Source organism: Calliopsis andreniformis, chromosome 9, assembly GCF_051401765.1.
Source record: "Calliopsis andreniformis isolate RMS-2024a chromosome 9, iyCalAndr_principal, whole genome shotgun sequence".
Lineage (NCBI taxonomy): Eukaryota > Metazoa > Arthropoda > Insecta > Hymenoptera > Andrenidae > Calliopsis > Calliopsis andreniformis.
Genome location: NC_135070.1, coordinates 20,636,691 through 20,660,914, shown reverse-complemented (window position 1 = coordinate 20,660,914; position 24,224 = coordinate 20,636,691). Strand labels below are relative to the sequence as shown.

Here is a 24,224-nt window from a genome sequence, read left to right as displayed (position 1 = left end):
TAGCTTGGAGGGCGACCTGGTCGAGTAGGTCGACCTGGTAACTACACCATGACGAAGTGTAATTTTTACTTTGTACGGTATTCGATGGAACGCAAGAATTTGTATGTGACGTTTGAACAGGTTCAGAAAGTTTCCCGTAAAGTGGCTTACTATGATCCGTTCTTTGTCTTGCCGCTTCCTACTGGGGAATACTTTCCACCGAAGAAGATTTACAATGTCTATGGAGAAGAACTTTGGATATAATACTCGATGAAACGGTGTAGCGCGCCGCGATCCTGCAAGGGTAGGTTTGCCCCTCGAGAATGAGAAGCCTCAGCCATGCAGAAAAAAAGGATGATAGCTGGGGGTTAAGAAATAGCAAGAATTATTTATGGTTCTGTATACGATCTTTTGGGAGAATAATTCACCCAAGAATCACCTGATGTTAAAAAACAGAAAGTGTAATTCCTGGATCTGTTATGAAAGACTGTAAAAAAATTAGTCAGCCGTGTCGACATTTCACGCACTTTCAGAGTGAAACGACTTCTCAAAAAGCGAGTGAATCGATTCACCGCGTGTCGGTTCTAGAAGCCTATTCTACCTGTAGAGTAATTTTCTCGTATGACTCATAATGTCGGTCGTATCGGCGATTCGTGCATGGCGAGTGGGTGTTATCTGATTTTCCATAAGACGCGTGCGTGCAGACCACCCTGGATCGGTATTTTTCGTGTGTGGTGACTTTCTTATCCATTGAAAGCACGCGAGCCATTAACTCGTGTCTGGTACTTAACCTACGATTGTACGAAAATCGATGCACCGGTTCGTTCCTCTTATCAGTGAAGTTGGTTAGATTTAAATAACAATTTTAACTCTACAAAGTAGGTTCTAATTTCATGTACGACTTTAATTTGTTTCTTGATACAGACGTAACGTTGCGCAATAAAGACATTATTGTTACCATTTGAAAAAGGTCGAATGTATAGTACCACGCGAGAAGCTTTCAAACGAACATTTAAGCCATGAAAAGTTGCCTCGATTCGGATTGTTTTCTCAGGATTTCCCTCCCGCCTGTCCACAAAAAAATGCTTTCACGAAGTTGTTACGACTGGCATGAATACAAAAATGTTTGCAGCCGTCCGTTTCGCTCGTAAAAGTTCCTTTCAGCGGCAAAGCCGCGTCTGGTGCGATGCACTATGATCGATCGCCGACGTATATGTACGCTCGTATTTTTAGATGCTGGACTGGCAGGTGAGAAATGTCGGAGACGAGACTCTCGTCCCGATAATGTTGAATTTCGAGAATACGGCGGTTATCTGACAGCCAGAGGATTACCGAAACGTCCTGCCCCTATGCATTAGTTATTTCCGCCGACTATCCTTCGCTGTTGCCCGTGTCAGCCCCTGTCGAATTATCGGGAGCAGAGTTAGCAGAGTCTCGATCACCACGCCACTTTCAGAATTGTCTCCGCGACGTATTTCCATCTATCCATTTATTTACTTGCAATTTATTCCGCTCATACGGTGCAGAATTGCTTCGAAAAATTAGCACGTTCCACATTTAGACAGCGTGGCAGATGATGTCTTAATGTCTGTGCTGTTTGTCTGTGCGCAGAGAGAAGATGAAAGTTTCTAAAAATATTGCTCGACTATTTACAGTCATAACTTGCGCGTTTCGCGTAATGCGGAGGTCTGAGACTACTTCGAAAATAGCCCGACTGTTTTTGCATTCTTCCGGGTCGACAGGCATTCCTCTCTGAACCCTCCACTCCACTTTAGAACGCTGAAGTTCGTTCAGCCGCGATTCCAGACCCTCGGCCCCGAGAGATTTAATTTCCCGACATCGAGCAGGGGCCCGCTTGACCGCGATTTAAATGTCGCTCGGAGAAAGACTCGTCACTCGTCGCGGGAAGGTGTCCAGGCAAGCTGCAGACGCGACTGCATTGTGGAATATGTCCGGCTCTGTCCGCCGCCGATAGGATTCATGAAAACTGGTCCATAGAAATCCTTCGCAAACGGTGCCCGTGCAGAGTAAACGTATTGTTTGCGGCAGACAGATTCATTTAGACTTGTCGCTCAGGCTGAAGCGGCATCGATTAAGGCCGGCCCAAACGAATGCGAAACTGCTGGATAATCCCCGCCCTGCCCATCTTCCCTCTGACACTAGAGGCGTATCGTTTTCCAGCGTTTGGCCTCGCTCCATAAAGAGTCCCGACCAAGGCGTCGATCGCTCCGTTGCTTTTTCGCTCTCTTGGCTCGCAGTATGGAAATGAAACCTGCAGTTACAGTCGCTGGGAGTCGATAAAATAGTAGACGATATCCATCGGGAATCCTATACGGTTCGTCCAGATTCCTCGCCCATTACGTGTTACTGTATTGAATTTGAAATTAACTGCAGCTGTATAATTAAAGCTGAGGTGAATAGTGTTCGGTATACAGACCGGGACTTTCCAAGTCGTCACGCGATGAGGTTCCCTGGTAAATCTTTCGACGATGGTGGAACGTCAGTGAACAGGAAAAAGGAGATTCGTTTGAGACCCTAGACTGCCTGGCACCCGCATAGTTGAATATCGACGGTAGCTATAGATACAGGTTCGTAAATCACGCTCCGGATTATTCTACTGAATTGAAACTGGATTTTCCAAAAATCTGTTGTACCTTTGTACCATACCTTTATTGCCATTGTTAACTGGCACGCATGGAGTCGATGTACAAGATAAATCATTAAGAGAGCATCGGAAATTCAGTCGGAGGATTGATGGAACCGACACGATTTATCGGCTATAGCGGTTCTTGTTAATCTCGGACGTTCCATTAGGTCGTGTTCACAGCAGCACGTTCGAAAGCACAATGTGCTTGCACCCCGTCCTGTAATCCGACCGCATAAAGACTGGAAACCGTGTAATGCGAGAGAATCCCCTCTCGCCGTTTATAATCATGCTAGCCATACGACACTCTCGATTGTTTTTACTAATGGTCACGTTCAATGAGCCCAAACCATTTCATCGAATTCATAACGATTTAGCTGGTGTGCATTTCAGTCGACCAGCCACTAGGGAACTACTTTCATTTTACGTAATTCCCCTCGCCTCTTATTTTAGAGCATTCTGATATTTTCTGTAATTAACCTTCTGATGTTGTGATTAACTTATTAAATGACGACGCGTTATGCGGTATTTTATAATATTTGTGTGACGCAGAGAGTTTGTGTTGCAATCGATTCATGCCCTGATTGACGCCAAGTAAACAATCCGCGAGTTTTGTCATGTAGAGTGCGAAATGAAATGTTTCGATTGGCCATCACGGCGATTGGGAGTACCGTTTCCGTTCACGTTGGTTCGGGTTCATCGAGTCCTCGGCATTAATCGAATTTGTCGAGAGCATGAAGTGTGCATAACACTCGTCGGTACACGGGTGCGCGCATCTGCTAGAGGGAACTCGGAAATAGTCTATTTGATCGCGATTTTCCGGCCCACTTTGATAGGAAATCGCGCGAAATCTGAGTTACACGAAGCACAGCAAAATTCAATCGAACGATACTATCCTTTGATTCCTACCACATCTGACTATTTCAAATCTGTACTAAGATTTAAGTTTAGTAGAAATATGTGCGTATAAAATAAAAAAAGAAGGAAAGGGGGAAGTGAAAACGCAAGCAAAGAAGATGGTCGATAAAGAGTTGCGTTCGAGGTGCATTGATAAGGTACCATTAATTCATATGGATGGGCGTTTAATTACATTTCACGCCTTTGCGTTTGATGAAATGCGTATAACGTGTAGGTTCGCGACGACCACCAGCCGGTGCATCCCTATTTGAGTGCATTCGTTGCGCTCGCGCCACGCAAGTTTATTGGCGTGGCCAGTGAATGCATAGGGTGCATTTGCCCGTGGACGTAATCGTGGACTCGCGTGCAGTCGAATCACGGCCATCGTGTGTCACGTGCGCGGTGTGCACGAACGTGTGGCACATATGTTCATCGGCGTGTTGCACGGGAAATGCACCGAAGCAACCACGGATGTACAGGGTGTCCTCTCCTATTGAGCTAGTAATCACCGAGAACAAGTATTCGATTATCGATGCATTTGACTCTCGGTCGACCAAATCAGAGAGGAGTTTGTTCGTTCGGACTTGTTCGAAAATTGACAGTAATGGTTATTTCAGTTTATGCAACTTTTCAAAGTACTTCTGTGCAGCTGTTCTAGGATGAAATAGACTATCAGGTATATCGCCGTCTAGACGATTAACGTAGACTTCTTTTGATTCTCTGTGGGCAGACAGCAGAACTGTGCGTGACAAACTACCTAATCAATTCTCCCGATTAATAATTGGAATTAACTTCATGGCGATTGTATAATAACAACATAGAAGAGCCTTGTTGCATGCACACTTTTTCAGCCGATGAAATATTACCATTAAGTCCGCGTTCGTGCATCTATCGTAAAGTGATCCGTAATAGATTTCATTACATAATCTATCGATCTGTATCTCGTCAACTATGCCCGATATTAAACACCGGAATTACGATATACCACGTAATGCGTTTAATTAAATAGCGAGTGCAGCCTAACGGTGCATCGATACTATCTATAGGGATCACCAAATCCATTTGGTGGCTTTCAAGGACTCCCTCTTTACTCCCTCTTTACTCCCTCTTTATCTCGGCGGGAAATGAAATGAATATGAATTAGAAACGGCTTCATTGGAACAGTGCAATTACGAGGAAAGAATTGTAGTATCGATCATCGATTTAGTTAACTCGCTTCGAATGCCTCCTTTCTAAACTAACTGCAGTTTCGTCGAGCAACGATGCTCAATATCAATACATTTCTACCTGAATCGCAATGAATCACGAGTCATCCATGTTTCCTCTCTGATGATGGTTTTTTCCGGCAGCTCGACGAAGGTGGACACCGTGTATGCAACGATGGCTGACCAGATATACGCGGTTCATCCATATCGGAGCATGCACGCGTCGACGCACACGTACACGCGGCTATACGCACACTGGCTTACGTAAATAGACACGTAACACTGGATGCACGTACCAAGAGCAGGTGGAATATGACCCTCGGTTTCTGCATCAGGAGAACGCGTCGTCGACGAGGACTCGACAGTTTTTGTTCGCCGTTGTATCTGTTCTTTTCCTCCACTTTTGTCATTCTCGTCCTTTCTTCTCCCCATTACCCCTTCCTCATCGCCTCAGGCGGCAAAGGAATGTTTAAATAGACCGTCCACCAGCTCGTGAAATTTGCTTTTAGGAAACGCACATCTTTACTATCTCCATGCTTTTCTTTTCTCTTTTTTCGTGCAAATTTTCGGGTTTCTGGGAAGCATTTTGTCCCAGAGAACAACAGACGAAACTCTGTGAAACAAGGAGTTTCAGTTGCTTTGTGCGAAATCTCGGGCTAAGGGAAACATGGTGTTGGTTGATGTTAGGACGACAGAGTGTATTCGCTTGGGATTCGAACGAATCGAGGCTGTGCACGGGGAAGTTGGCGTTGTTTTTGCACAGTGCACTTGTCGTCATTAGCATTACATGAGTTTTATCGATGTTCGGACTCAGCCGGGCATGCAAAATTCCTGGAAGCGACTGGGTATCGTGCCCTGGGGCAGATCCTCCCTTGTAAATGAGTTGATATTTTATTTACCACGCATCTGTGCGCCCCCTTCGTTTCCGTTTCTGCTCGTTCACTGCCAGAAGAGTTCTAAGATAATTTAGCACGTTCGTAGGATCCGTTTTAAGGGGACGGAGTCCAAGGTCGACGGGAAAGGAACTTGGGTACGCAAGCACAATCGCGATTCGTTCAGGCTGCTATATCCTACATTTTCATCCATTTTCGTCCATTTTTATCCCTAAATTTCACGATTCACCCATCATCAGTTTCCCAGTATTTTGAAGAATTTGTAATATTGCACAGATATTGGCACACTTTTATTTGGTATGCATAAAGCAATGCACGAGTTCTTTCTTCCTTAAAATGCACCGTAAAACAAATGCAATTTCCGACGTCCCGATCCAATAACACTTTTGCCCCAATGCAGTCAGAAATAAATCCCAGGAACTCGTAGGCGCTATATCCATTTGTCTTCAAACGTATCGCGAAAAGAATGGCGGATCTCCGAACCAATATTTCCATCTCCTTGATCTCGATACACCTCGATCTGTGCGCTCCTATACTGGCTTGCAATATTCTCGCACGAGTTCGCGATGTCTTTTCCCGAACGAGTAACTCGTGTAGCTTCTACCAACGAAACAATACCATTTCGTATAGAAAATTTCTGAGCTGCTCTGAAACAGACGTGAACGCTCGATAGATTGCTTGACTTGCACATCAATATCTTCCGGTTATTTTATGATACAATTTTCTTCCTATATCCTTTTTATATTTTTAATGGATATAATGCCCAAGATACTTAGCAAACTACTTGTATTCTTTCTCTGAAAATCTGCTATTCGCCGACGCACAATACAGTCGTAATTCTATGTCGAAGCGATTCACACTTGACGAAGTTTTTTACTTTCTACTTAGCTTATTTCAAACAATACCTACTTTTTTAATTTATCTTCTAAAATATACTCCAGTTTTGCTTGCTTTTGTTTCGGAACGAGCGTTATAATTAAAGAGCAACCGTTCAAGAGCACGCGATCAGGGGAAAGTAATTCGTAGTTTGCTTCGTAGTGTTCTCGTATAGGATGTCAGAGTATTTGCAGCTTGCGTGCAGCCAGTGATTCACGAAAGTTCGCGCGAAACCTTTCTTGTCCTAGGTATCGTTATTTATCGCATTGTGCGTAATCGCATTCGTGAAATAATTATCGCGCAAACTTTCCAGAGGATTTAATACGTTTCGTGAATTCGCTACGATAATTTATAGGACGCAATAAACTGCGAAATTTATAGTGCGGCCACGTTGTAGCAACATGTTCGAAGTCCCACATGAACTTGAGATGAACTTACAACCAGCAAGATTTCACCTCAGACTGTAATCGAACGATCAGGACGAACCTGTTCCTTGCTTCGCAAGTGCCTCGTAAAATGATGTGGGTTTATTTTTTAAGAAGCAATTTTTAGTAGTATTTTCTTAAGAACGGAGCAAATTCAGTCAACTTAACACAAAATTGTTTGGATAGAAATTTACAGAAGTAAAGTAATTACTTGAGATTTGTTGACACTAGGGAAAGTAATCACTTACACGATACCTATTTTCAGCTGGATTCAACACCAGTTAATGAAGTTACTGGGCAGAATTTCTGTGTCGCAGCTTGGACGCAGCTTAAGCGTCCCTCGACGGGAGGGCCTGAAAACTTTTCAGTTATCGAGAGCTGAGGCACTCCGAGCTTCGGATTAAAGTATTTGTTTTCTACTGTAATTTATCGGTTTGAAAAGAGTTTCAAAGTCGAGGGTTCCCTCTTCTGGCCAGAAAGTTAAATTCGTACAGACTTTCGCGCAAATCTTTTGCGTTGAATTTCCAATTCCCGAGAGGCATCTTGTCGAGGAACTTTACCTACCCCCGATTCGCGCGATCGTGTTTTCGCCTTTTCCTTGGAGAAATAATACTGACTCTCGGACTTCCAGACTCTGGCATTTACTGTTAATTGAAATAGTTAGTGCAACTCGGTGATATGATCGCAAATGGATGGACGTGGCAAGGCGGGGCTGCAGCAGGTTATAGTCTCGTCTGCTGGCGATCTAACGCGGTTAGCCTCGGGGTAATAATTGCGACCAGAACATTGCCTTGCGATCGAATTGGGTCGCGTCCGATCCCAGCTTCGGTCACGTTCCTCTCCAACTCCAATTATCGCAGTTCAACGTTGCGTTACCTGCTAAGATGATTGTCACGTGCCTGTTACGTAATTCTGCGTGCACGAACGTGAGCAGGATCCATCGCATCCTCTCACGCTGCCCCTTGAGGCTAAGACATTGAGGAACCATTCCTGGTTTTTCAAAGACGTTCCAACGCTTCTCTGGCTGTCACGATTTAGGTTGCCTCCGAGAACCTCCGTGCTCAAGAACGACAGTAAAACGATCGCAGCACCGTAAACTGTCGGTAAACTCGGGACATCAGGTAATAAATGACTCCTGACGCGTCAGGTGTTTGCAAAGATGGTAATCGAGCCGGATGCATGGCGATAATTTGCTGTCGCGATTTTTAACACGGAAGAGAGTGCCCGTTCGCGAAATATTGCTTATGCGAGTTCTCTTGGAGTCAAGGAAGAGTGTTGGTTCGAGAGGAGCGATCCACGGGAGAGAAAGAGGTAGCAAAGAAACGGCTGAGTTCGCTGCACCTGACTATTTATAACGAATCAATACCAGCCGTCGGCCGTCGCGTTCTTCACGTGCTCGAGGCTCGCATGTGCAAACGACGCGACGCGAGGCGAGCAACGCTGCATTCGCTTCACGCGGAAACGGTAAAAAGAGGAACGCCACGGCCGAATTGCAGGTTGCAGGGGGCGCGAAACGCGCGTGCTCTCGGCGCAACGGGATCGCAATCTATTCGACTGCCGCGATTATGCACTCGATAATATGATAGTAGGTGGCGTCCGATCCGCGTTGAATCTCACGAGATAATCGCTTCTGTTCGTGCTGCCTATAACTTAGGCGTTAATTGGACGAGGCTTGGATTTGTCGTGCGGTAGATTAACGAGCTGGGCGTGCGTGACCCGCGATTTATCGTCGCGAACGGACAGCTCTGACGAAATATCGTTTTTCCGCAGATTTAATTTTCTATTGAGTAGCTGTTGTAACGAGAGTGATTAAAATTGATGGCGGTGGAATTGTTACCGCAGTGCCGCTGACAAAGACGGGATAAGGGGTTTGCGAAATTGCGATATTGCTTCCGCAAACAGCAGTGGGAGAAGGCAGCAGAGAGGCGGCAATATAAAGTTGATTGCTAGTTTGAGGAGAACTAATTGTCCATCCACTTGTTCCTCCCGCTTCGCATTACTTGCGTCGCTCAGGACGAATCTTTCACGCTCACGAACATCGTTTCGGGCTTTTAGCTTATCCGTAGTATGCACCGTGACGACGAATGAGATTGCGGATCGCTGAAAGAGCAATAAATCGCTTGACGATCGATCGGTCGGGGAAGAAAGCCAAAATGTTCGTCGCCATGGTTCTGCACAAGCACAGCAAGCACAACAACGGGAACAACTCGAATCACCATTCGAACAACAACAATTCCACCCGCACAAGCAACAATCTGAACAACAACAACCACCTCAACAATAATGTGAACAACGTGAATCAAGCGTTCAACATGAGAGCGGTAAGTGTTGAAATTTTGTTTGAAACGAGCTGACTCCTCGCTGAGACGCGGAAACATCCGTGGCGCCAGCCAGGAAAATACGCAGAGAAGGCTGGCCCCATCGAGACCGTTAAAGGAAACTCTCCAGCGTCGATTCTTTTTTCGACCTGACCCTAGGGAGTCCCTTCTATTCGGAGAAAACGGTGTATCGAAACGTGCATTGGTTACTTGTGTAATTTCCAGGAAGAAACGTTTCCCCCTGGTGTATATTTTCGTTCACTCGATTTGTTTTCGTAATTCTGATAGAAACGAGAAGTCGGCTGCGGCATTTTGCATGATCATTAAGGGTTAAACTAGCAAACGAGTTTTCGTTCGAAGCAGTTTAATGTATAAATCCCGCGTGCATGCACCTGTTGCTCTCCGACGGAGCCGAAACGAAACCCGTTCGATTAATCGAAGTGACAGTAATCTTGGCGAACAGTTGCAATTAAGCGCGCTATGCCAGCACGACTAGGTAAACGCAGTGAAACCGGTAATACTTGATATCGCGTTAAAAACCGTTACACAGCTTTGATGGCGCGAAACGAATTTTTCACTCGCAGCCTGCCACGGTATGGCTTATGCGATCGATTACAAGTTCTTTCAGTGATAAGAGTGGCGGTAATATTTACAATTTTTCCCCGACAGTTTTCCAGTGGAAACGGTGCGTTTTCCAAACCACTTCGCCTGATCTTTCGTCCCACTAATTCTACTCGTCGCGATCCTTTCTGCGCGACGGGGGAACGTGACGCCGCGAACCGTAACTTCGCGAAAAAGGGTGGCGTCTCTTTGGCACGGTTCAACGTGATTTTATCGGTCGTTGGCCAGAGCGTCGGCTGCTCCTTTCCCGGTGAACGCAACGCCAGGGAAGACAAATTTTTTTGCCAATGGAAAATCGCGTTTGCGCCGCAAAGGGGAGTTATCTTCGCTGGTGCAGAAATTCTAGGAAAACGCGACAATTCCGCTGACGCGAACGCAGGCGTCTTGCCATGCGGATGATGCGTCGCTCCCGAATTTATTCTCCCCCTTCCTTTTTCCCTTCGCCTCGATGCACTCGCCCCCCGCCTTTTTCCATTACCATTTACCTGGCTTCTTTAATTCCCTTATAATTCACCTTTATTTCACGCCTCGATTGCTCGATCCAAGATTCTCCTTTTCGTTGCGAAGCATTTTTCATAGGCTGCAAGTTGATTTCGTTTCGACCAGTTCGTTAGAACCTGCCGCATCGTTCCAATTTCAATCTCCTTCCTCATGTATTCGGGTTAGTTACATTCTCGGCTGGATGGATGAATGGGAATCGCGAATTGCCTGTGTTTGAAGTTGAAATGGGTCAACATTGGTCTAGTAACGATGGATAAATATGACCGAGGACATTGTACCCGTAGGAATGTCGATGTTGCCTTTGTTAATTCGCAAACAACGTAACAGTTGTTTCGCCTGAGATTATTTGATGTTACAATTTGATTAACTTTTACGTGGATACGTGGATCCTTTTTTACCAGTCAGCAAATATTAATTCTAGAAAACGTTTAAAGAACTCGTCCTTTCTCGAATAGCTGACATTTCCATCGAGCGTAGAACAAACATAGACACGATATCCGAGGATAGTACCTACCTGCTCACGATCCAATTTCGCTTCAATTTCTCTCGCGGATTGGCGGCGGTAGACAGCCTATCGATATTCACCTGACGGCGAACCCTTCCTTTTGTTTCCAAACTTGCTCGATTGTTTTTCATTGACGTGCTTGCACTTTTCCTCGTCACGTCGCGTCGTCCCTTTCAAGTAATTTTCCTATGCCGCGATTTGCATCCTGTTTGCTGGCGGGCGCTGGGTTTATTTTTCGACAGTGAATGGGGTGGAGGACTAGGAATAAGTTAATTGCATCTATCGGGCCACTCCGTCTCGGCCCCAGTCGCCGCTTCAAGAGGTTTACATGCAAATGAAGCCAGCGAGATTAAGTCCTTTGTGTTATTCGGTCCTGATAACGAACGTGTTAAAGGACTCTCCCTGAAACGCAATAAATTAACAACTAGATTAAACTGTCCGTCGCTGAAGTCCCCATGTCTTCCGTCACCAGCTTTGCATTCCAAAGCCTTTTTTTTTCGATGTTGTTTAAATACTGTTTCAACCGAGCTCGATTGGTCTCTGCAATTTACTATTTAGCCTGGCCTTTTCATTAGCTGGAAGGATTTTATGATTTTAAACTCATTATTCGCACCTGGTCCCCGTGAAAAAATTCTAAATTAAATTTTTTTGCGGGAAGATAATCAAGGTAAAAGGTATCTCAATTAACGTTGCACATTAACGAGGTAAACGTGCCTGTTAACGAAACAGCTGGATTAAGTCTCGAACTCTCGTTAAAACGAATTGCGTTAGAGGGCTTCCGCGAAATGCTATAAATCGTTTAGTAGATTAAGCCATCTATCATTTGGCTGGACGCGTGCCTATATCATTTCCAGCCTCAAATCCTTCAATCGTGATCCAAATCCCCGCGGTAAATCACTCTTGCATGATTTACATTCGGCACAAGTCGAGGTTTCCCCAGTATGCGAAAAATTCTGAAGTCGTATCATAGCCGTGAGCCTAGAAACCCATTAAACCTCGGACACGTAATGGGTTTATTTTCGCTCTTATTCGCGTTGATCGATTGTTGCGTTTCTCACCGAAAGAGCGTCGAAGACGCGGAAAAGCGAGAAGGGTGAACATTAAACGTGACCGACGAAGGGTGAAAGTGTCGCTACGTGGCGAGGAACAAAGGCGGTTAAATAGATCGAGGAGAAGTGCATTAACGCTCCTTTTTGTTAAGAGACACCCCCTCTCGGCATCGAGCAAGCTCGACCCTTTCAATGCTCTTCACCCTACAGACCCTAAGAAATTAGTCGACATCGTTTTCACCCTAACACACTTCCAGTATTTTCAAGCGTTTCCAGTATTGCCCGCAGCTTGAACACCCGTTCTTACTTATTAACTTATTCGATTCAGCAGACGAATGCTTTTAACCCCCAATAGTATGCTCGATGAAAATCGAAATACAAGGTGAAATTTTTTTTTCTAATTTCAATCGAAAGGAAAAGGGAAAATGTGTACTGTAATGTATTGTAAAAAAGGTTAGTCGAACATTGAACACGGAGAAAGGGACTTCGATAACCCCGATACTCGCAGAAATAGCTAGCTAGAGTGTCCAATAAATTTCTATTCTTCCCTTAAAATTGAAAGTCTGCTCGTTTCTCTGGCCTCTGTTGTATGTATCCTATTTCATTCTATTTTTGGCGCACATATGCCCTGTCTCTTTGTACGACACGGCTAGCGGAAAAAATAGGTTCTATGGTCTTCTTGCACTTCCTGTACATATTTCCTAATGTATTCAGCCTAGAACCCGGATCACCTAATTGAAATAAATGAGTGTAACATTCGTAGCTTAGAAACCCCATCGACCATGAGGATGAAGAACCCTATTGGCGGAACGCTGATGCGTTTAATTAACACTGTCCACTCGAGATGTCCAGGTTAGCCGAAGATCCACCCTTTAAGCTGCTCTGTAGGAAGTGACACGGGTTTCCTCGTATTCGAAGCAATACTGGCTAGCTGTGGTGACTACGTTGGCACCGTTATGCTTGGGTAATCAATGGACAGGACCCAGTCAGTGGTAATCAATACGATTACACCGACCGGTCGTTTAATTCCGCGCAATTGTCGCTAATGCTCGACAAATTGAACTGTCGTTTCGATTTCGCGAATGGAAAATCGAAATATCGCGGCAAAAAGTCGACATGGACATAGGTATTCAGGTCGATCGCCATTTCCGGATATTTCGAAGCGATTTTCTACGTATCGAAGGAATATTTGATCAGAGATTTCAAAGGTGTATTTTGACGCGTCTCTTCTGTTTACCATATTCTTCGATCCCCATTTCCCATTGAGATACATCGGTTGGCTATTACCTGCTAGGAAATGAAGGATTTCGCAAACAGAATGTAATCGATTTCGCATGCACGAGAGAAAGGACACTATTATCGAAAAGCTTCTGGAAGCTCGTAGACTGTTTAATATTCAAGAATTTTTTACGTTTCGTTGCTTCATTTCTCTTTCCCGCGTTTAATCGAGTAGCGTGCACACAATTTTCCTTCATAGTAGATTCCGCGGACGGTCCGGTTGCTCTTGAGACAAAGGACCAGCAATTTTTGCTCAGCTAGAGTCTGGCCTGCCGACAGAGCCAGCTAAATGGAAGGTTTTTGTTAAAGGCCAACCGAGACTCGATCGATAGACGTTAAGCAGCGTTCACGTTGAGAATGCTTTCTATGAAGGTAAAGTAATCCACGGAATAAAACCTGAATTTCCGGATTCTTTTTCTAACCACGAAACTTGGACTACCAGATTTTCAAAAAAATCCTAATCTCCAGTTCTGAGAATGTCCAGTGAATAGGTCAGTCAGGACCAGGTCAGAGTTAGAATACACTCGGTGTTCCGATTAACTTGGGCGTAGCAAGAGGTCGGCTGAGTTCACGAACGATGGCAGAGAGAATTTAATTACACCGTAGATGGTGGCGCTTGAGTAGGAGCGAGTGAACGAGCCAAGAAGCCAGCGACGAAATGAGAAAGGAAAGAGGGTACGATGTAACGGGATAAGTGCCAGTGTCAGGCGTTGTGTAATCGGCCGCATGAGAAAGGTCGGTGGAACCGAACGATCGTTGCTCCGTAAACCGGTGGACGTGCCGTGGAAATTCCGATGTTCCTCGCGAACACGCCAACCGACCAGATTTCAGCGCTGTTTAGCCGACATCGAGGCATCCATTCGTGAAATGACCACGTTGTTTTCTCCTTTTGCTTCGACAGGAGGAAAATGACGACCGCAACATAGGATAGACCCGTGCTGCGCCTCTGACCTGTTCATTCTCTTTTGCATTCGATTCCCTTACCCAGACTCACGCGATTTTGTTTATTGCAAGTCTTCGCTTCCGAGGTAACGGGAAACTTGAAAGTAACTTTCGATGTTCGACACGAAAACTGCTTACTGTTGATTCGAGGTGTTCACAGGGAGTTGGACCCTTGCTGAGAAAGATGATCACTCTTCAGGTAGCGCGGGTCAGGTGTCTTATCGCACATTCGGAGTTTATCAGGTGTAGAAGCACGTATCTATGGTTGCCTCGTGAATTCTTTCCTTCCTAATCTCTACTGTGAAAGTCGCATGAACTTTGACGACAACGGAAGCCCATGATTCATAGGAAGTAGTTTGGATTTTTTTTTAAAGCAACTGCAACTTTTCTCGTAGCTAGGAGGAGCGGACAAGCGACGTGGGTCGAAGCGTCCAATAATTAGCTGGCTTCGCACCGCCAGTTACACCGTTAAACACTTACGGCGGCCGCCATTAATGCATCCCACGTGCATTTCCCCTGCGACCACTAACAGGAAGCCCTCCCAATACGAGCACAGGGGGCCAGATCGTCTAATGGTAACGATGTAACGACCTTGCCCGCGCGGTATCTTCCGGTTACGAGCTTCCTGATGCCAGCTACGACCCACCTCGATCGTAAAACCCAAACTTTTGCCGCGGAAAGCGCAGCCAAGATCGCTGCTTTTATGATCGACCGTCCAGGGGAAGCTCCCTGTTTAAGGATAATCGGCTCGAAACCATAAATACGATACTTTCGGCAGGCCGAAAAGGATATCGACAGGTTCGTAATTGCGCGTTCTGTCTGATCGCCCTTTGCAAGATACATTCGTTCCCCCATCGGCAGAAGGCAGTTTGGTTCCTTTCATCTCCTCGAACTCCGTCACGTGCAATCTTCGTCTCTTCGATAAAGATCTTTTTCGTAATCGATGCATGTAGAAGAACCACTTTCGACCTACTTCACTCTTTTAATACACTCTTTAGTCTTTCCTCTTGTCTTTCGCATCCTCCTAACTATTCAGGGAAAATCAAATATTCGCTGAGCCGTTATCCTACCTCCGCGTCCTTTCTTCCTGCCAGCAGCTATCCATTCTTCTACGAGGATACGAGAGGCTTCGTTCTGCTGAAATTGGCAAGCTTCCTAGAAACTCACACTATGCGGTAACAACTGCCGTTACCATTGGCATGCCGTGCTCGGAAAAACTGTCATCAAGTATTTACTAACAGTTACGACCCTTCTCGTCTACAGGGTGTAATATAACAATTGCGTCAGACGAACAACAGGAGAAATCGAGTGGGAAGGTTTGTCTGGCTAGACACGGGCCTTAATCTCCTGGCTCGAACCATGCTAAATCGTAAGTAGAATGAGAAAGAATAGCCTCGTCACGGTTCTCCTACAAATTAGAGGGGCGGCGCGGCGAGCGGTTGTTCGATTGAAAGATAATTACTCTTCGATTTGATGCAGAATCGGTTCATTGGACGCAAGATTATGGAAAGCGTTGCGGTCAAATTGTGGAAGTAACGAGCTGCAAATGCAGCAGATTTTCGTGATTGCAGCGTGTTGAACGTCCCCGTTCACCGTTTTCAAAGTAAACAGTATATCCGCGCTGATAGTTGGCGGGCAACGTTTGCCATGTAAATTATAGTAAAGCACTAGGCGCGGAAGTTTGATTGCCGTTGTATAGTGTTTACCAGCAGTGTTAGTCCGGTAAATATCCGTAGGAACGGCTACCGTTGTTTACACCGTGTGGGCTAAATTTATATTATTGTTTCGCTAGTTGAACACGATTGTAATGTCGCGTTAGCATCCTGCAAATCGAGCGTCACGCTGACTGCAGACCTGGAACGATGCTTTTCGTGGTTGGACAATACGATCGAAAAAGTGTCCACTGCATTCGAACAAACGAGAAGTTAGGTGATGCAGGAAAGCTGTGCTTCGAGAGGCGATCGCAAGTTTTTCTTGTCTCTGCAGAACTCCTCGTATATCGTAAAAGCGCGTAGACTTGTTTTACAAGCAGTTTTTCACCTAAGATGAATGTATCAAAGAAACTTCCGGTGTCTTGGAAGATCTCCTGCAGCGACGCAGAGAAACTTGCCCGCAGGGATCCACGTGGAACTTTCTGACTAGGAAGTTCGGAACTTCTGGCGAAATTTCATTAATCTCCCGTCTGCGTGCGACATCGTTGCTCGATTTCAAGCCAAATAGCCGCAGTCGGCGTCAGGCTTCACGATACGCACTATCTCGACCTCGTCAAATGTCGAAGCGGTAATCGAAATCAAGCGGTTCACCTTTCAACATAAGAGCTTGGTTCGTTGTGGCTGGAGAATGTCCTAGCGATCCAGGTTACGATCGCCCACTGAACCCAATCGTCCATGTCGACTCGACTGGTAGAAAATTAGACTATCTATTAGAGTGTCGTGTTTCGGATTATCAAACGAGGTGAAACAAAATATAGGACGTCGGCCAATTGGTAATTCCATTATCTTAATTTTACAAATTGATTACTCCAAACACAGTGCACGATTAAAACGTTACTTAAATATAGTATCTATCTATATCATGCTTAGAATCACATTCTATGACATTTCGTATAATACAAAACGTCAAAATAATTGATTGACATGAAAAGATTATTAGCGCTGGTATCTCGCTGCCTGTACGCAATGACCAATAGGCGTAAAAAATTTCATCAGCGAGAGAAGCAGGAGTCCTTGTGATCGGTCGAGGCGCAATTGGGGCAAATCTGTTACGTGGCCGATCCCATGAACGTATTTCTGACACTCGATAAGACCCGGGCATATGTATATTGATCGCGCAACGATTATGTCATCCTTGTCCTGGCGCGCTGCTCCCTCTCTCCACGATACGCTCCTTCATTCGCGAAAGAAATCTTTTTCGTTTCTGTATTCGAGGACATCAATAGCGCCACCGTTGCCAGATTCTAGCTTCATTTCTTTGATAAAGCTACGCGTTTCGGCAGGGACGTAGGCAACACGTGCATTTGGCAATACACTAAAGAGATCGGGGTTTATTGTTACTATACGATAGTTAGAAGAACTTAAAAGGAAGCAGTAAAATTGTATTGAGACTAAGCTTGGTCAATCAGAAAAAGTGGAACATTCAAGTAGTAAAGTATTTGACAGGCCAGATACTATAAGTTGTCTCCTTTATAGTAGTATGGTGTCTCTGTTATGTGTTTGGTGGTGTTTTCTGACGTGCATTTAAGTTCTATTAGCTAACACTATCGTAGACCACAGAGGTAAAACCGAATCAAATCAGTCGAAAGATATAGACGTGTAACTGTAAACTCCGCGACGCATATACTCGATTACTCGTGTTAGTGTAGCCCCTCGCCTCGCGATATCCCGCCGCCTTTCACTCGGCTATACTTCGCGCCATTGTACAGCCATGGTTGTGCAACGATATTTTAGTTCTCGTGTATTGCAAAAGGGGCAGACACGTATACATGATCGTTACTGGTGCATTGTCTTCTTTCTCGTGACATTCCCATATAATTCGGCTACACATTTCGTGGATACCGAGTAAACAATGTTTTCCTAGGTATCGTTAATAGCATTTTCCCCTTCCAATCATTTTCACGCTAGTCAATTTTCCCTCCATTTATCCACCTCTTGTGTTTATTCCAGAGTTTCAGTATCAGCTTACTAAAATCCATACGCGAGAGTTGTATCGACACTGTGAAGCACTTATCAAGTACCTTCTTACTATATACAGTTAAAGTGTCGTTCACTCTATCCACCCAGGTTGTCTATAAGCGCAAGACAAGAAGGCTTCGTTCCCTCCACGAGTTATTTTACAACCCCGTGACTAATGAACCGTATAACCGTGAAAGAATACTGTTGTCATAGAAAGTTGCTTTGTAAATTCGCGATGCTTCATTGAGAGCGGCCGTAAAGATCGAATAAAATGTATTCTATTTACTGCCAGGTATACACATGTGCCAGTATTGCAATTGATTCTGCACAAATAATGTCATTAAAATTTAGTAGTCAATCGACGCACGCGATCGAGATTCACCTCTTCCACTCTGACATCCTAACCCACCCTATTTCGATAAATTCTCCGAGAAATATAGCTCTCGATCCACCAACGAGATGGTAACTGCTCGTGCATTTGCTTGTCGAAGCCCTGCACGTCGATAGTGACGCCACTTATAGACAATTCTAGAATTTATCCTTTCGTCGCATTATTTACGGACTTCGATCGACGGCAAATAAATTCAGCCTCTGATAGCTTCTCTGAAACGTGAAATTGATCGAGCGTTTAAAAACTGATCGGCACTTTCGTTGCTCCAGCCAGATTTCTTTCGCTTGGAAATAGATTGATGAGTAAAAAAGTATTAGAATCACGATGACTTTTTGTTCGTGTGCAATTTTAATTGCGAAAAGTGAACTGCTGCAAAGATTGCTATAAACTTACTAGGTATATTCTGAGCTTTTATTTTTCCTAAAATGATACCTCAGTTTCTCTAATTCGATCATCCACAATTAAGTTTATGGGTTTGTAAAGACTATATAGGACTCGCCTTGAAATGTCGTGGGTTTCTGTCTTCGGTTCGTGATTTCTTTACATATCAGCGAGTAAGTTCGCGTGAGTACCTACGTACACGTAAAATAAGAGTCGACGTTTGCGTACAATCCAATTCACGACAAGCTTGTTTGTTATATTCTCTCTTTCCTTCCAGTCACGTTATCGATTTCGCGGCGCTGTTCGAGTCGACTCTAGCCGATAGCTGACTTCGATGGGTTCGATTACGAGGTATCAATTGCAACATTCTTTACAGCTTCGGGCTGTGAGAAGTTTCTAAAACGCGTTTTCACTCTCGCTGAACCTTCGATGCTTACTTACAGGGTTGAACGATGATCTAAGATCGCTATGTCTCATGGAAACTGTGCTCGTAGAATCTAGCAACCGGCTTATGGAAGCCTCACAAGCGAAGCACTTGAGCTCGATCCCTCTCTAATTTCTTCGACAGAGAACATTACAAAATATGGCGATGCAGTGAACTGTTACGCACTGTGGCAATAAGAGTCCTCTCTTACCAAGCGATTCTGAACCAAAGGTCTTCGTTTATGGACTGAATCGATGGGATTTCAATTTCTTTCGCGCAATGAAATTCGACAGCTCCATCGATGTTCGATAATTGAGACCAGGATCTGCAGTATCACAATGATTGACGGAGCGTCATGATAAAATGTCGAAATAAAACGTGTTCGACGCAGCAACTCGATCCTGAACGTTGCTCAAGCGTGATCTTCCAATAATAGGGCATCAAATAACGCGACTTCCTGCTCTAATATTCATTTCCCTTTGATTTCTGAACGGAAACCGAATTCAGTTTTTCGCGATTGCCAGGAAATTAATCTGCAGTTTCTTGGTGGAAATTGTTTGCTGAGATCATCGATTCATGGTTTTCCTAGGCGTCCTCGTTTCAACTGAAATTCAAATTTTCTATTGGCAACAGATGATAAGAATTTCAATTGTTCATAGATAAGAAATATCTGATAGAATGGCAATTGGTAGGATTCCTCAGAATATAATATGCCAAGAACACATAAACGTACCTTTGCTTAAACTATTTAAAAAGCATTCGCTCGCCTAGTGGCTTTTATCGACCAATCATTGTGCCACTTTCGCCCTCGATTTCGATTGTTCCTTTTAATTACAATCGTAACATTGCTTGTTATCGGATCATCGCAGCGTAATTATTACGTCTGGTGCGCTCGGATCGCGGAAAGAAAGTAGCTGATGGTGGTGAAATTACAGTACTATCCTGCACTTAGACTCATGAATTTTAAGCAGAAATGGTAAAGCGTTGTCCGAGGAGAGAAGGGAAGCGTGTTACTGGAGTATCGCGATAGTGAAAATTCATACGGGAGGATAATCACCGCGAAAATCCGTTCCCCCTCGGATCGAAATCTTCCTTCGTTCCATCCTTAACCAATTAGGCGTTTACAACGTTCCAAAGCTCGCGTTCCACATAACACAGCGGATTACGGACAATTTTGCATACTTGTAAGCGATTTCCTGACCGATTTGCATAGGAATTCGCCTGTCGCTTCTTTTTATAACGCGAACGTTGAACGCCCGCGTGCGGGAAGAAAAACGTGTCGTCCATTCGAGGAAAAATATTTAGCACAAGAAAAATAAAGCGGAGCGCATCGTACCGTAAAATTGCATCACTCGAGTTTCGTGATCCAGTTACCCTCGCCACGCCGCGGTTCGCTTTGAGCCATAATTAAGCGTCACTTTTCCGAGTTAACTTCGTCGTTAGAAGTTTTGTGGCATAAGAACCCGCTGCATTTTTCTACGTTTCAATTTTTTTGGCAGTCGTAAAAAGAGAGATTACATTCTCGTACGCTAATTACGTTTATTCCCAGTTTTTTCATAGTCAAGAGAAAGTGACTTTCGAGCAGCACTTTCAGATTTTGTGGATCGAAAGATAATTGATAAGCGCGTGGGTTCGCACGGAATCGAATCCATATCGACAATCGATTACGTTCACGGTCGGTAAAGCATGCTGCTTTCATACGCTGTTCGGTATGTAATTTCGTAATCATTGTCATCGTCGTGGTCGGCGATCCGTATGCTCGACCACCGATCACAACCTTTTCAAGGACTCGAAGGAGGGGCCCAGCCTCTGCGTATCGCGTGTCCCATTATCGTCTCGATCAAGGTCAACGCGCTTATAAATATTCACTGGTTTGGCGCGCGACTCTGCGTCGTACCCAAATCGACCAACAATCTTCTGCGCTACAAGAAATCGGTGAAATTAAAAAAAGAAAGTATTGCTAGCCTTCGAAAGTATCCTAAGTCTCATTCGTTCTAAATTAGCAATGCAATATTCTGGGTCAGACCGAATGGGATAGAAGAAAATGGGAATCTGGAAAATGTAGAATTTTATTATTGTATATCTCCTAGTTACACAAGACAAGCAGAACATTCACAGAAACCAGAATTGCGCAAAAATGTCTGGCAACCTATGATTATGCTTGCGCTGTTTGCTCAAAGACAAATAAGCAACTGTAGAGACACACCTGGATCAACGACTTTCCGCTATCTATCGGGTGTCCCTATCGTCCAGCAACCGTTCCGCAGGCTTCCCCTACTCCGATGGTGTTTGATGTCCCACGGCAAACCACTCGTAGCGGGCTCTCCCGCGCCTTTCTTCGCGCTGCTGCACCGCGTGTCAGTTCGAAAGCAGCCGCGGACAATAACTGACAAGCAACCGGTCAGCTAGCCAGCCAGCCAGTCAGCCAGCCGTTCTGGCTGCGAAACCCGCGTTCCTTTCTTTCCTCGCCAGCGACTGTAACTTCCACCTATGTTTCTCGAGAGTGTTCCAAGTACGTCGAGTTTTCTGACCGTGGAAACGCGAGGAGTACAGTTGCGCGAGATGGGTGAATCGTGGGAGTCCAGAAGTGCAGTGATCGAAGCCTAAAAATACGCTCAGTGTCTGTTGATCCTGTAAAGTGATTTTCCAAGATGATCGTATGAGTCGATTTAGCTTAGAGTGCGCGTGCTTCGAAAATACAGAGTAATCGAGAAGTTTGCGAATGTCAGGACCAAGGTGAAAAGCTTGATCGACCGTGGTTCTGTGATCGATGAGTCGGCGCTTCGAGGTACGACGTCCCTGGATAGAAAAACGCGACTGTCAGGGGTTGTGGAATGCAGAACGAGCGGTCGATTGCGCGATGCCGCGAAGGAGAACATTGAAAAACGAGAAGCAGTGTCCGCTTGATAAACGCGCGCTCTCTGCGCTCGATATCGGAACCATCCGCGCGAAACATATGTTATCAGGAACGAAACGGCTGCCCGATTATCTCGCGTCCTAAACGATGACACTCGGCACCGATTGTCATTGATTTATCGAATCTAGTAGCTTCTTCTCGCGTCTGTGCATCGGCTGGATTCGCTTCGAAAACATTTCGAGCATCTACGACGACGTTCCTTCTGATTTCGCCGCTTGCAACGGTAAAATCTGCTGAAGCGTGACAGTGGGGAATTTCGTCGACCGTGTTGCACGCTCCCGTGTGACATTTAAATGTCAGCGGAGCGCTCGGTGCCTTCGAATGGATCGTCGCGAATCTTATTGTACTCGTATTCCCCTCGCGTCTTTTGCCTTTTGCCTTTTGCCTTTTGCTCGTGACACGATATTCCATCGAGGAGGACTAAGCCCTTTCATCTGCTTTCTGCTGGGAAACGAACTTCTGGGGATTATTTCTGGTCGAGAGTTGGTTAAACGAAAACCTCTCGGACAGGACGTACTTTGCGGGATAAGTAAGGTAGTGTGCTTTCAGGCACGGTAGGTTAATTCTCTCTGGTGTAGCGGCTGTGGGGATATTTAGAGCATAAAATGATCTGTGCGGCTTGCTCGGCACATCTAGACGAGATAGCGCGAGAAGAGAAAGAAGGAGAGGAGGAGACTGCTCGAAATAATTATTCTTGGTCGGCGGGGATCGAGTTTTCTCGTCGATGCCTCTCGCGTCGGCGAGATCGTAAAAAGAGAGCGATCCTAATGCGAATGGGCGAGTACGCGGGGGAAATATTTCCGTGGAAAGTAGTGGCCGTGCTCGCGTATCGGGAGAGGAAACGATCAAGGAGTCACGCGTTTCTGTTGAAAGTCGTAAAAAGTCGTGGGAAGATGGCTGTCTGACAGAGATTCGTGGCTTTCAGAGCCTGTGAATTTTCCATGAAAATAGAAACGAGGAATTCGGAAGAGAAAAGAGGAGCGGGCAGTCCATGGAAAATGAGGGAAAGTAATTGTTACTTAACTCTTTCACCCTGTAAATGAAAAACGTGCCTGCGTTGGCAATTAACCGAGAAAATATTCGAGGCTGTGTGTCTCTTTCGCTTAAACTAAGTTGCAATCACCGCGAGGAGATCCTCTCGTTTAGCAATTCAAAAACAGTCTCCTCCTGCTGCAGAGTTAGTGCACAGGGAGAGATACACTGCAGCCATTGACTCTCGTTTAAAGTTCCAAAGAAAAATGTCGGCAAGCAGTGTCGAGCCGTGGAAAAGCAATAAAGTGGACGGTCTAAAGCGCCATCGAGGGCGTAAAACTTCCCCCGAAATACGGTATTTTCTTGGCAGCCAACTTTTATTGTATGTCGCGCGCGATATACGCCCGGCAGTTTTGCAATTCTCGTGGTAAAAGAAACGAAGTCGATCGCTCATCGTCGAGTAATTACCATTCGAAAGCTTAAAATTTCGACGCTCTCGTGAGATGTCACCCAGCGCGCGTCTATCGAGTCGAGCGGAGAGAAAAACAGCCGAGAGCAGGAGAAACGAGTTTCGTTCGAGGTGATCGCTTTATCACGTATCCACCGCTGGTTTATCCGCTCGTCGCGGCGTGCTCACTTTCACTAGCACCGCGCGGAAAGAGAAAAGGGATCGACCAGGCCGTGGCACGTTATATAAATTCGGCATTTCGCGAGTGCTTTTTGCATCCTATCAACCTGCTACTGTCTCTCCTAGAATTTTCAGTCGCATTTGCGGCGCGAGAGATCGCCTTCCGTTTTTCCTCGAATTTCCAGGCAGCGTATCACCCTCTAAACGACTCTACTTTACCCAGTTACAGCGTGAAGGCACGTTGTACTTGATGCTCACGTACGAGGAACTCGGCATTGTTCTCTGAATGAAAAGTGATGAGTTCTCGTAGAAAAAGGGTAGCTTACTGAAATGGCAATCGGAGTGCACATGGAAGATCGGTGTAAACGATCCACATACGCGTGCTGGCCGGTTGCGAGCAGACTCGGGCGAAAGTCAGTGACCGATATTCTTTTTATCGCTCGATACACGTATTTGCGGCATTATATCCGTGTGCGTCGGTGTGCCGACGTTTGCATCTGCTTTTTCGCGGTGCCATTAGACCGTTTTCTACAGACGCGATATAAACGTGGAAAGCTCGTCGTGCCAAATGTATCCGGCAATTTGGTGGCGGTAACAATTACTGTGCGATTCGATCGCAGCACAGAAACTCGTTATTAGCGTTGGCTGTTCTAGGAATTAACGGGACACTGTTATGAGTGCAATTGTCGTTCGCGTCAATCAGCCAA

At 45.3% G+C, this 24,224-nt stretch overlaps 1 protein-coding gene and 1 long non-coding RNA gene across 4 annotated transcripts in view; both read left to right on the top strand.

Moving 5' to 3' along the window:
• LOC143183555 (uncharacterized) overlaps positions 1–15,490 on the top strand; it is a 37,978-nt gene extending 22,488 nt beyond the window's left edge. The window contains exon 2 of the long non-coding RNA XR_013002613.1: positions 15,397–15,490. This is a non-coding gene — a long non-coding RNA (uncharacterized LOC143183555). The remainder of the gene's footprint in view (positions 1–15,396) is intronic.
• Positions 1–24,224, top strand: part of Gckiii (Germinal centre kinase III) — a 49,625-nt gene that overhangs the window by 1,537 nt on the left and 23,864 nt on the right. Inside the window, exon 2 of one of the 3 annotated variants that reach the window (XM_076385114.1) lies at positions 8,975–9,240. In XM_076385114.1, coding sequence (XP_076241229.1) covers positions 9,004–9,240 — 237 coding nt within the window. In that variant the 5' untranslated portion in view covers positions 8,975–9,003. Of the gene's footprint in view, positions 1–8,974; positions 9,241–21,399; positions 21,789–24,224 lie in introns of those variants that run through there. The other 2 variants (XM_076385112.1, XM_076385113.1) reach the window with 2 other exon arrangements.